The following is a 13,249-nucleotide window of genomic DNA, read 5'->3' on the forward strand; positions in this document are numbered from 1 at the left end:
AGTGTATTTTTAATTTTAGTTATTGAGTTCTTCTTCTCTGTTTAGTTCTTTTTTATGTTGTTTGTCTCTTTCTTAAGGGTCTCATTGAGGTCCTCCACTCCCACTCTTTTTTCAAGTCCATTGAGTATCTTTATGATCATTACTTTAAATTCTCTATCAGGCATATCACTCATCTCCATTTCATTTAGGTTTCTTGCTGTGATTTTGTCCTTTTTTTTTATCTGGGACATATTCCTCTGTCTCCTCATTTTGTCTATCTCTCTGTGTCTGTTTGTATGTATTAAGAAAGTCAGCTACATTTCTTGCTCTTGAAGTAGTGGCCTTATAAAGAAGTCTCGTAGTGCCCTGCAGTGCATTGTCCCCTGGTCACAAGAACCTGGCTCTTCAAAGGAGTCTCTTATGTGTGGTGCTTGTGTCCTACTATTGTGGCTGAGCCTCTTTTGCCTTTCAGTCCAGTTGTCTGCCGTGGTTCTCTTTGCCTGTTGTTGGCAGGATTTGGTCCCTGTGTTGTTGTTGAGCCAGTCTTGGGGCCACCTTGGGCTTGAGTTGAGTCAGACTAGGCATTTGCCAGAGATGTAGTAGCACTGAACTCAGATTGCTTTCCCTATATTGTTCCCTGAGAAGCTTTCACTGCTGAGGACCTGCAGTCAAACCAGATTATCTTCTCCCAATCCACTGCTGGGGCTCCAGCCCCTGGTGTGTGTGGTTCTTCCCCTCTCCTTGGAACAGTAGTAACTTTGGATTGGTACTGGCTCCTATTCAGTCTACTGACACATTGCTAGGCTTGTGGTACTGCTTTTGATAGGCTCCTGCTAAGGATGTATTGGAAGGGACAGGTCTGCAGGAGAACAAGGGGGCAGGGAGCACAGTGTTAGCAAGGTTTGTACAGGTCTGCTGTGCAAGGGGACCTGGAGCTGCTTTAGAAAATGGCTGTAGGATTAGAGGGGTTGAGTCCATAGGAGAATGTGGGGGCAGGGCACACAGAGTGCCAGCAAGGTCCAAACCTGTCCATTGGAGGAGGGGACCCACAGCTGCCCAGAATGCCTGCCAAGGTTGGGGGGTGTAGATCCACAAAAGCATGGTTGGGGGGTCAGTAGGAAGGGAGATGTGTGCTGCTAGCAATCTAGGTGGAGAGTTGGGGCAACACTGATTCCAGCAGGTTTCTCTATCTCTAGGCTGGTGGAGAGAGAAATGGCACCAGCTAACTCCTTTGTTCCTGGAGAAGTCTCCCAAAGATCTCTGCCCCTCCAGCACAGCCTCTGAGATTAGTAAAGAAATCTTTTCCCAAATACCCCAGACATTTTTCAAATGCTGCTTCTGGGCTGTATCTCTGCGGGCCTCTTTGTTGTGCTGTCTCTAAGGTGGGGAATCAGTTTCCTCTTGCCCTCTTGGCTCTCCTAGAGCCAAGCCTGATGGTTTTTAAAGTTCCAGGTGTTAAGCCCCACTGATTGTAAGAACTCATGAAATTATGCCCCTCTGTTTTTTGAAGCCAAATGTTATAGGGATTGTCTTCCCCATGTAGGTTTCCTGCACCTGGTATGAGGTTCTGTTTGTTTGGTCTCTCCAATACTGCAGAGTCTGTCCTTCCCACTTACAGCCTTCTTGGTCCTTTTAGCTCCCAACCACATCTCTGCCCTTCCTACCTTCTTAAATGTAACCTCTTCTCTGAATTTAGCTGTGGAAAGTCTGTTCTGCCAATCTTCAGGTTATTTTCTGGGTTATTTACATTGATATGGATGTTATCTAATTGTATTTGTGGGACAAGGTGAGCATAGGATTCTCCTATATTACCATATTCCCTGGAAGTGAGTTTTGACTCAATCTATATACATTTTTACCTTTTTTTTTTTAAGTTTATTTATTTATCATTGAGCAAGATGGGGGGGGGGGGGGAGAAAGAGTCCATGCACCCATGCACGGGAGAGAGAGAGAGAGAGAGAGAGAGAGAGGGAGAGAGAGAGAGAGAGAGAGAGAATCCCAAGCAGGCTCTGTGCTGTCAGCATGGAGCCTGACATGGGGCTCAATATTGCAAACCGTGAGATTATGACCCAAGCCAAAATCAAGAGTCAGACACTTAATCAACTGAGCCACCCAGGTACCCACATCTTTACTTTTTTCAAGGTAGGTTTATCCCATCTGCATTTCTTGATATAACATACTTATTTGGTCTTTGTTCTATGACTAAACTTATGCTTTCTGTTTTTAACATTTTCTTAGCTTTTTACATTTGCTGTATTTTTCATTTGTGTATGTTTGTGGGTATGTGTGCATGCATTTTTGTGTTGATAGTTTGGGAGGTTTAGAGTCTATATCAGTTCTTTTCATGACTAAGTTTATTACTTTATATTTAATGATATACTTCTTAATTCTAACATATTCTGAAAAATCTATATAATACACATCAACTGCACACTGTAAGATAAGATAAGAAAATTTGTATATTTTTATTTATTCACATGTTTTTTTCCCTGAATTTTAAAGTGAACTTGCAGAGAGTAAAAGACCTGTATGTTGAAAACTATAGAAGGCTTATGAAGGAAATTGAAGAAGATATAAAGAAATGGAAAAAAATTCCATGCTCATGGATTAGAAGAATAAATATTGTTAAAATGTCAATACTACCCAAAGCTATCTACACATTCAATGCAATCCCAATCAAAATTGCACCAGCATTCCTCTCAAAGCTATAACAAGCAATCCTAAAATTTGTATGGAACCACAAAAGACCCCGAATAGCCAAAGTAATTTTGAAGAAGAAGACCAAAGCGGGAGGTATCACAATCCCAGACTTTACCCTCTACTACAAAGCTGTAATCATCAAGACAGTATGATTACAGACACAAAAGCAGACACATAGACCAATGGCATAGAATAGAGACCCCAGAATTGGACCCACAAAAGTATGGCCAACTAGTCTTTGACAAAGCAAGAAAGAATATCCAATGAAAAAAGATAGTCTCTTTAACAAATAGTGCTGGGAGAACTGGACAGCAACATACAGAAGAATGAAACTAGACCACTTTCTTACACCATTCACAAAAATAAACTCAAAATGGATGAAGGACCTGAATGTGAGACAGGAAACCATCAAAACCCTAGAGGAGAAAGCAGGAAGAAACCTCTCTGACCTCAGCCGCAGCAATTTCTTACTTAACACATCCCCAAAGGCAAGAGAATTAAAAAGCAAAAATGAACTATTGGGACCTCATCAAGATAAAAAACTTCGACACTGCAAAAGAAACAATCAGCAAAACTAAAAGGCAACTGACGGAATGGGAAAAGATATTTGCAAATGACATATCGGACAAAGGGCTAGTATCCAAAATCTATAAAGAACTCACCAAACTCCACACCTGAAAAACAAATAATCCAGTGAAGAAATGGGCAGAAGACATGAATAGACACTTCTCTAAAGAAGACATCCAGATGGCCAGCAGACACATGAAAAGATGTTCAACGTCACTCCTCATCAGGGAAATACAAATCAAAACCACACTGAGATACCACCTTGTGCCAGGAAGAGTGGCTAAAATGAACAAATCAGGAGACTATAGATGCTGGCGAGGATGTGGAGAAACGGGAACCCTCTTGCACTGTTGGTGGGAATGCAAACTGGTGCAGCCACACTGGAAAAAAATGTGGAGGTTCCTCAAACAATTAAAAAATAGATCTACCCTATGACCCAGCCATAGCACTGCTAGGAATTTACCCAAGGGATACAGGAGTGCTGATGCATAGGGGCACTTGTACCCCAATGTTTATAGCAGCACTTTCAAGAATAGCCAAAGTATGGAAAGAGCCTAAATGTCCATCAACTGACAAATGGATAAAGAGGATGTGATTTATATATACAATGGAATACTGCTTGGCAATGAGAAAGAATGAAATCTGGCCATTTGTAGCAACGTGGATGGAACTGAAGGGTATTATGCTAAGTGAAATCAGTCAGGCAGAGAAAGACAGATACCATATGTTTTCACTCATATGTGGATCCTGAGAAACTTAACAGAAGACCAGGGGGAGGGGAAGGGGGGAAAAAGTTGCAGAGAGGGAGGTAGGCAAACCATAAGACTCTTAAATACTGAGAACAAACTGATGGTTGATGGGGGGGGGGGGTAGGGGAGAAGGGAAAGTGGGTGATGGGCATTGAGGAGGGCACCTGTTGGGATGAGCACTGGGTGTTATATGGAAACCAATTTGACATAAATTATATGTAATATAAAAAACAAAAAATAAATAAAAGCATCAGGCTAAAAAAATAAAATGTTCTCACTTTAAAAGCAAAAAAAAAAAAAAAACAAGGAGTCTGGACATAGCTAGATTGTCTGTTCAGTATCTCATGGTTGTACTCAGGGTTTCCTTTCGGCTTGCTCTTATCTGGAGGCTTGATTTGGGAAAAATCTGCTTCTAAGCTCATTCAGGTTGCTGACAGTATCCATGTCTTTGTAATTTTAAGACTGAAGTCCTAAATGGGGCCAAACTCTGTATTAGTCAGGGTTCTTCAGAGAAGCAGAAGTGATAGAGGTATATGCATATGTGTATGTATCTACCTATATCTGTCTTTCTAGAAAGAGAGATTGATTTGAAGGCATTGGCTCATGCAGTTTGGGGCTGGCAAGTCTGATTTATGCAAGACTGGCTGGCAGGGTGGAGACCCAGGAAGAGTTGATTTTGCAACTCAATCAGAAAGCATTCTGGAGGCAGAATTCCTTCTTCCTCAGAAGACTATAGCCCTTTGTTTTATCATCTTCAGTTGACTGGATGAAGCCCAGGCACATTATGGAGAGGTTATCTGCTTAACTCAAAGTCACTGATTTAAATATTAATCATACCTGAAAAATATGTTCACAGCAACATCTAGACTTGTGTTTTATCAAAAACTTGATACCATGGGGAGCCTGGGTGGCTCAGTTGATTGGGCTTTTGACTTCAGCTCAGGTCAGGATCTCACAGTTCATGGGTTCGAACCCTGTGTTGGGCTCTGTGCTGACAGCCAAGAAAGAGCCTGGAGCCTGCTTCCAATTCTGTGTCTCCCCCTCTAACCCTCCCCTGCTTGCACTCTGTCTCTCTCTCTCTCTCTTTCTCAAAAATAAAAATAAACATTAAAAAGAAATTTAAAAAAAACTAGATACCATGGGTACTATGGCATACGCAAGTTGACACTTAAAATTAACTAAATGGGTAAAAAGTAGTGAGGTGAATAGGCCTTTACTGTGAGGTTTTCTGTTTATCTGGCTAGGGCTTAGGCTGTGTTTACCGTTTGCTGTAGTTGTATGTTTCAGAGGCTAAATTTTGTTTTGCTGTCCTTTTTTTGGGTTTTTCTACAAGCTTCTTAAGTACTGTCTGAGATGCACAGTTTTTTTTCCATTGTGTTCCCTTGTTATACAGAAGCCCTATGGGTATGGTGGTCCAGTGTCAGGGGGAGATGAAGTATTCTATACTCTGATTAGGTTTCAATCTTTTAGTGAGCTTGTGTCCCTACAATGTGACCTTCACAAGTGCTTCTGTTTCTCCCCCCTCCCTTGGATTAATAGGAAGGCTAGAGGCTGTTGGAGTTAGGTATTTCCCTTTAGCCAGGTTGATTTGGCTCTGGTGAAAGTCACCTAAAATTGGGCTTTTTTGGGCTTTTTAACTGTTAAAACTTGTCTACTTTGATCCTCCAGCAATCTGTTAATTACAGATTAAATTTTTCTACCCTGGTAGTGGTTTCCATGGATTTTACTGCTCCTGGGCTCCTGCTCTGGTATATTGCCATTCTCTTTATATATCTGTCTGTTTCTCTAGTTTTTGGAACAGCAGTTTGCTCTATGTCCCCAATTCTCTGGTAGATCCAAAAAGAGTTTTTGAGTTTTAATTAGTTCAACTTTTTCCATGTTGTGTAATCAGGAGAGATGACTTCCAAGTGCCTTACATGCTTGAGTGGAACCTGGAAGTTTCTCCATTGTGTTTTTATTAAGTAGCTTTTAATTTTTAAGACTTACAGCCTGTGGAATAGAGTTAACACTTAAGGATGACAATTCCGGGGGTACTTGGGTGGCTCAGTCAGTTAAGAGTCTGACTCTTGATTTTGGCTTAGGTCATGATCTCACAGTTTATGAGTTCAAGCCCTGCATCAGGCTCTGTGCTGACAGCATGGAACCTGTTTGGAATTCTCTCTCCCCCTCTGCTCCTTGCAGAGCACATGTGCATTCTTTCTCTCTCTCTCTCTCAAAATAAATAAATAAACTTAAAAAAATAACAATTCCTATAGCTTATTTAAGTCTTACTTAGGTATCCAATCAAATTTCTAGGAAGTTGTGTGCATGCCGCACACACACACATACTCACACAGTTTTTTAGCTGGTTGCAGAAAAAACTTTCATAAGAGTGCAATCTAATATTATAACTTATATTTTATTGATGATAGTGTAAAACATTGCCTGTAACTTTTTTGATAAGATACTACCTTAGCTTTGTCACAAATAGTTATAAAATAAATCATGTAATAAATTCTCCTTCTAGTATTACATTAGATAACTCTGATAACAGCCTAGTATATTGTATTTGATTAGATGATGATTGTTCTTTAACGTTATATCCCTGCCCCCACCCTTTTTTTTTCTTTTACCTTATAGGAAGCTCAGAAATAAGTTTTGGTTCCCAGTTACAGTTAGATCTCTTACCTTTTCCTTTTTCTCGCTTTACCGTTGTTTTAGTTGTTATGGCTTCATAACTTGTGTTTTTTATTAAAACTTTCATGCCTACTTGAAAGTAGGTCATATAAATAATACATTAACTATGCTGAAGTATTGCTCGATAGAATTTTAGGTCTTATGCTGCTGCCCCTCCTTTCCCCTTTTTTCTGCGTCATACTCTTTATCATCCTCATCTTACTCCATAGACTTCTCTTGACCGTGATGTGAATTATTCATTTCATGTCTTATCCATAATAAATTATTTGTTCCAGACATATTTTCTCTTGTCACCCTTTATGGTTTATGGTTCCTCAGCGTTCTATTTCCTAGTTTAATATTAACTCAAGCCATACCATTCAAAATGTACTCTATCCAGAGAAGTTTGTTGAAAAGTTTCATTAAGCTAAATTTTAAAATGAACTGTAGCTGTATATACCTGTGATTTCATTATTTAAAGTAGATCTCGAAGAGCATATTTTATTAGGAAAATATTTTGCGTTATACAAAATTTCATAGTTCTTGAAAGGTTTGATTTATCGGGTTGTCTTTTACTGGGAGTGCATCTTTGTCTTAATTATTACTTTCATGATTATTTAACATAATATCAGATTTATCAAACTATAAGAATATTGATAGTTTGGGTTAACTAATTTCTCACTGCATTATACTTCTTTATTTAAAATTAAGTCTAGGGGCGCCTGGGTGGCGCAGTTGGTTAAGCGTCCAACTTCAGCCAGGTCACGATCTCGCGGTCGGTGAGTTCGAGCCCCGCGTCAGGCTCTGGGCTGATGGCTCAGAGCCTGGAGCCTGTTTCGGATTCTGTGTCTCCCTCTCTCTCTGCCCCTCCCCCGTTCATGCTCTGTCTCTCTCTGTCCCAAAAATAAATAAACGTTGAAAAAAAAATTAAAAAAAAAAAATTAAGTCTATATTTGTCCTTGTTGATTGTTAAATTCACTCAAATGCCAGAATTCAAATTATTAAATAATTGTTATGAAAGGGCTTGCTGGTGGTGTTTAAGTTGTCAGTTCCTGTTAAGGTTAGCTGACATGAATGGACAAACCCTTCTAAAACTTAAATCATTTGCTTCAGTGTTCTTTCCTTCCTAAAGTCTAAACAATTTCCAGAATAGATGAAGATGCTCAAGTTTTGTCAGTTCTCTTTTCAAAGGAGAGGTCTCTAGATAGCCTGTAAACAGTCTTAGTGTTCACGTGATTGAATTTTTCATTCTATGTCAATGTCATTCATAAACATTTACTAATCTGTTTTGGAAAACATTATGAGTACATAGATAGTGTGTAATGTGTCAAATTAATAATATGGGCAAGACAGAAATCTAGAAAAGGCAGAAATTACTGTAACATGTGGGGAAGCCTTCATGGAGATAGGTAGAAATTGAATCTTGAAGGAGGTAACATTTAGATGAGAATAGAAAAATAGGCTATGAGTTGTGGATGGGCCACATTTATGCATCTATTTTTAAGCTGTTTGATTGATGTCTGGCACACCTTGATATGCCCTAACAATTCAAATGGGAAACAAAAATTAAAACTATGTTGAGGAGCCGTGTATACCTACTGGATTTGTAAAACACACCACACCTGAGAGTCAAGTGTTGCTGTAGCTGTGGAACTGAGAGAACACTTGAAGTGCTTGTAGCCTATGACTTAGCAGTTTTACCCCCAAATATATTCTTAAGCAATGTTTTTCAAACTTTTATTAATATGACCCCTACACTGAAAAAAATACATTTTCCCTAATGACCCCAGTGCACCCACAATGAAATAAAAATTTCATATAATAATAGTTCTTACTATGTGTAATAAAGGTAAAATATAACAAAGTATGTATCAAATATGAATTTCATAATATTTAAATAAAACAAATCAAAAACAAAATTTAAGAGCAATTTAATGTGTCTGCTTCTTTCATAATTCTATTCCTTTGGCATAGTTTTTTTGCTAAGAATTTATGCTTACGTTTTTGATATTTTCTATTGTATTCTATTCCAGTTTTTAAAAATGCTGATTGTGATGACTAAATTGATTTAATGACCCATTACTCGATTGCAATCTGTAGTTTGAAAAATACTGCTTGGGAGAAATTCTTGCTCATCTGTATCAGGAGACATGTTTAAGAGTGTTTATAGCAGCATTGTTTGTATACCCCTTTTCCCAAAATGGGAAGCAGCTGAAATATACACTGACAAGAGATAGATAAATATATTATAGTATATTTATATAATAGAATGATACTATACACCAAGGTAATTGAATTGCAGCTACACCTATCAATATGGATGAATTTGGGAACATATGTTGAGCAAAAAATAGCAAATCACAGAATATGTGTAGTATGATTTAATTTGTATAAAGTTCAAAAGTAAGGTAAACTGTATAATATATCAAATAGGGATATTTATGTCTCCAAACTATAAAGAAAGGCCAGACAAGGATAAAAACCAAAATCGTAAGACAGTGCTTTGCCCTGAAGGCTATAGAAATGTCAGAGGATCGGGGGACCTACAGAGGACTTCAAAGGCAATGGTAGAGTTGTGTGTCTTAATTGAGTGGTTGTGGATACAAGGCTGCTGTTTTTACTCTGCTCTTAATACCTTTATATATATTTATCACAGATTATTTTTGTATGTATCCAGTATTTAAAATATTTTTAATTTGAAGTAAAGTAAAATCAACAGTTAACATTACAGCTTAAAAAATAGGAATATAGTAGATACCCTCACTTCATTCCTAATCTTACCCCATTTTTCATCCTATCCCTGAACCTCACCCTAAGTTTCAGTTCATCCTCATGTCATTTGGAGCATATTTAATAAGGAGCAAATATGGGAGTACAAAATAAATTGGTAATTAAGGATCAGATGAGCATCAGTGCTAGATAAGAGATGGAATGAAGGTCAGGGGTTTCTAGTGAGCATACCAGTTAATAACAGAACAGCATGTTGTATCTTGATGTGTCTTCTTGGTTGATAGGCAGACGGGGCTTTGGGAGAAGGTACTGTTAAGAATGACCTGGAGGTTTTCAAAAAGTGTGTAAGCATGTAATGGATGCTTAATAAATGTTAGTTGAAAAAAATGAACAAAAGTTGGCTTGACGAAGGTTGAAGAAGTATAGAAAGAGATAGTATAAGGATATGGATTTCAGTTTTACCATGTTAGTTTAAGGTTCCAGCAGATAATCCAAGTGGAGGTATTATATAAAAAGTTGCAAATGTGGCATTAGTGATTGGGAGAGAGTCAAAGCTGCATTGTAGATTAGTTATTCTCTCAGACAGAGATGAGACAAAAAGCCAAGAGTGGGTAAATTTTCTGAGAGGAAAACTGTAGAAGTAAGAGGGAAATTAAGAATTGAGTCATGGACACATCCTGTGATTACGTGTTATTTAGGTATCTCTGGCAGGTAAAAAGGACATTCAGTTAAAAATTATGGCAGTTTGAATATTCTGAATTATTTTCCTACACAGCAAGATATCTTTGGTACGAAAACAGACTTGCCATTTTTCAGTCTTGAAGATTATTTATGCCTTCACAAATCTGTAATTGTTTCTTTAAAAAATGTTTTCTTCGAAATCATACTTAAATAAGAGGGTAATTCTTATCTTAGTTACATACACTTTTTCTTTGATTGGAATGTTTTATAAAATTTTGTTTTCCTTCTGTTTTGCATCTAAATCCCAAAAATTTACTTTCTGACTGTGGCTTAACATTTGGTATCCAGTTTGTATGTGTCCTTTATCTTAAACTAATAAACAGATACCATACTTGCACTGTTTACTTGAATATTGATGGGCATGTCACCAGATATAAGAATTGTGAAAGTAGACATTATTATGAAAGCTAGTTAATCCTAATATTATCAGTCAAAATCTAAAACTTTGTAAATAAAATAATTTTTTCTTAGAAGTACCAACTCACCAATAATTGTGATTTTTTTTCCATAGAGAGAAACAGGACTAAAAAAGGAAATAAATGACCTTGTAAAACGGAAGATTGCAGTTGATGAAGAAAACGTTTTCTTAAGGAAAGAATTCAGCGACTTGCAGAAGAAATTTAAAGATAAAAGTCAGGAAGCTAAGGTGTGTTGGCTTCTACATAGTTTTACAGTACTCTTACTTTGAAGTCCTACTTTAAGCTTTGTCAGCCTTTGTGGCACAGAAAGTGACAAGCTTGGAGGAAAAATTGCCTTAGGCCCTGCTGTACCATACAGTTTTCTCACATGCAAAAACTGAGAAAGATGCTTTAAAGATAAGACTCCAAGCTTTATAACTTTCAGATAAATAGTTAATGATGGAAATGGAGCTAAGAAAGTAGGAGTGTGAATATGTGGCTTCTTGTAATTAGATTCTGATGGGACTGGCATTATTAATTGATAAAACCCAGGTCTGGGAGGATATGTCTGTGTGGGTCTCAAAAATAGCTGGGGACAGCATCAAAGGCAGCTTGATCAATTAATGGGCTCTTTGCAAATGTGTACTCATCAAAGCTGTCATCCAGTGAAAAAATATGACCCATCCACCTGCATGAAAAGAGGCCAATAAAAGTATACAGGTGACCTTGGCCATCAAATATAGAAGAAGCTGCTGTGAGGGTAAAACTGCACAGTTTATATTTGCTGATTAGTTCTCACCTTTTTTTGTTGTTGTTTGTTTTGTTTTGTTTATCGGCCCTTGTGGTACTGTTCTACAGGACACTAAGGAGTGTGTACAGAATAAGGAAGAGCAAAACAGACTGGTTATAAAAACTCTGGAGGAGGAAAATGAGAAATTAAGTACCCGCTGCGCTGACCTGCTAAATGACCTGGAGAAACTGAGGAAGCAAGAAGCACATTGGAGAAAAGAAAAATATAGCATTGATGCAAAAATAAAGGTAGGCAATGAGAATGGAGGGAATAAGAATAATGCCATTATTTTGGATCTAACTTCTTATAGGAAGTTTATTACATGTGATTTTCTTTAAATAACAAGTTATATATTCAAATCCACCAGTGGGGACCAGCATTAATTTATATTCCTTCACTTAAGACCCACAGCTTTTTAAAAATTGATGTTGCAAAGCAGGAAACTGACTTCAAATAGTTATCTAAAATGTAATCATTAAAAAATAAAGGCTATAGCATTTTGAAATAAAACATGTTTTGGAAAAACATATTTAGAATCATGAGGTTTGACATTTTTCAGCTAGAGCTTAAATTTATAAATATAGCTAGAATTCATTACAATAGAGTTTTAAGAATGTATTTTCCAGGTCTTTTAAAAAATAAAATGTGAAAAAGCATAAAACAGTTGAAAAATACTCATGTGTCTTTTAAAGATGATGCTTTCCTTTGACTTAAAAGGGCCTTATAGTAAAATTTTATTTTCATAGAAGATGAAAGGTACAGTCAATCTTCATAATAGTCTGATATCTTTTTTCATCAGTATTTTTCAAAATAGTACTTTTTTGTGGCTTTCTCTTTGTTTTGAGAATATTTTTGTTAATTTTTTTCCCATCAAATTTCAGGTTTCTCATAGACTTTATTGAAAAGGCTAGAAACAAATTTTCATGCTAGTAAATATGATAGTGCCTCTATGTATGCACACATAAAAATAATATATAACGTAAGCACACATACACATACATATATACATATATATGGCTATTAAAGCATACTAAGTATGGATATGTGTGTGTGATTATTTTAGAGGTGAAGGGATGTCTATTTCTGAGTGTGTGAATCAATTTGTTGCACATATTTAAGAAAACACATTAAATCTATTAGTGTACCATCAGGGAATGACTGAGCCATTGAGAAAATTGAATTCTGGTGTATTTTCTTTCTCAATTTTTATATCAGTTTCTGCTTCCCTGCATCCTTTAAGCTGTGTGGTAGTGCGACAAGGCTAAGTTGCACTTGTGTTAAATTCATGGGTACATGATTATTTGATGATACTCTTCGAATCATTGATGACTGTTTTCCACTTAAATAGTTCATTCTGTGATTGGCTGTGAATTTTGGTTCTGTGACTTTTTTTTTTTAATAGTAGGTTTGGTCTTATTAACTTGTAGACATTTTTTATTTACTCTGGATAGTAATACTTTTATATATATATATATATTTATATATATTACAAATATATATATATTACAAATACTTTCTGTTCCATGACTCTTGAATAAGGTGAATTGGACTTTGAAAAGTTTGTGAATTTGGAAGAGTCTATTTTATTATTTTCTTCTTTAATATTTTCTAATGTTTTTGCATTAGGAATCTTAGATGCTAAACCTTTTCCTATCCTAAAGTCTGTAATCTACTTAGAATTTATTTTGGGATATGTTGTTTCACACCATTTATTTAATAGTTAATTGATTTGTTATTCAATCTCTCTCATATCTCAAAGTTTCCGTGTGTGTATTGGTTTGTTTCTGGAAATCTTATTATTCTCATGGTTTTAGATATTGTGGTTTTGTAATTTGACTCATTGTTTGGCAGGGAAGTCTTCTTTATTCTTATTTTTGTAAGTCCCAAGCCCTGTATGTGCTTCTTCACTGTCTTATAATATTTAAGAACGATTTTATTAG

The 13,249-nt window shown here is 36.7% G+C and overlaps 1 protein-coding gene across 2 annotated transcripts in view; it reads left to right on the forward strand.

Moving 5' to 3' along the window:
• Window positions 1–13,249, forward strand: part of CNTLN (centlein) — a 317,305-nt gene that overhangs the window by 91,161 nt on the left and 212,895 nt on the right. For both annotated transcript variants that reach the window (XM_047064802.1, XM_047064799.1), the window contains exons 4-5: window positions 10,633–10,767; window positions 11,378–11,557. In XM_047064802.1, the coding sequence (XP_046920758.1) occupies window positions 10,633–10,767; window positions 11,378–11,557 (315 nt within the window). The remainder of the gene's footprint in view (window positions 1–10,632; window positions 10,768–11,377; window positions 11,558–13,249) is intronic.

Source organism: Lynx rufus, unplaced genomic scaffold (genome assembly GCF_022079265.1).
Source record: "Lynx rufus isolate CCGP_SWC_20201006 ecotype Redwood Valley unplaced genomic scaffold, mLynRuf1.p SCAF_10, whole genome shotgun sequence".
Classification (NCBI taxonomy): Eukaryota; Metazoa; Chordata; class Mammalia; order Carnivora; family Felidae; genus Lynx; species Lynx rufus.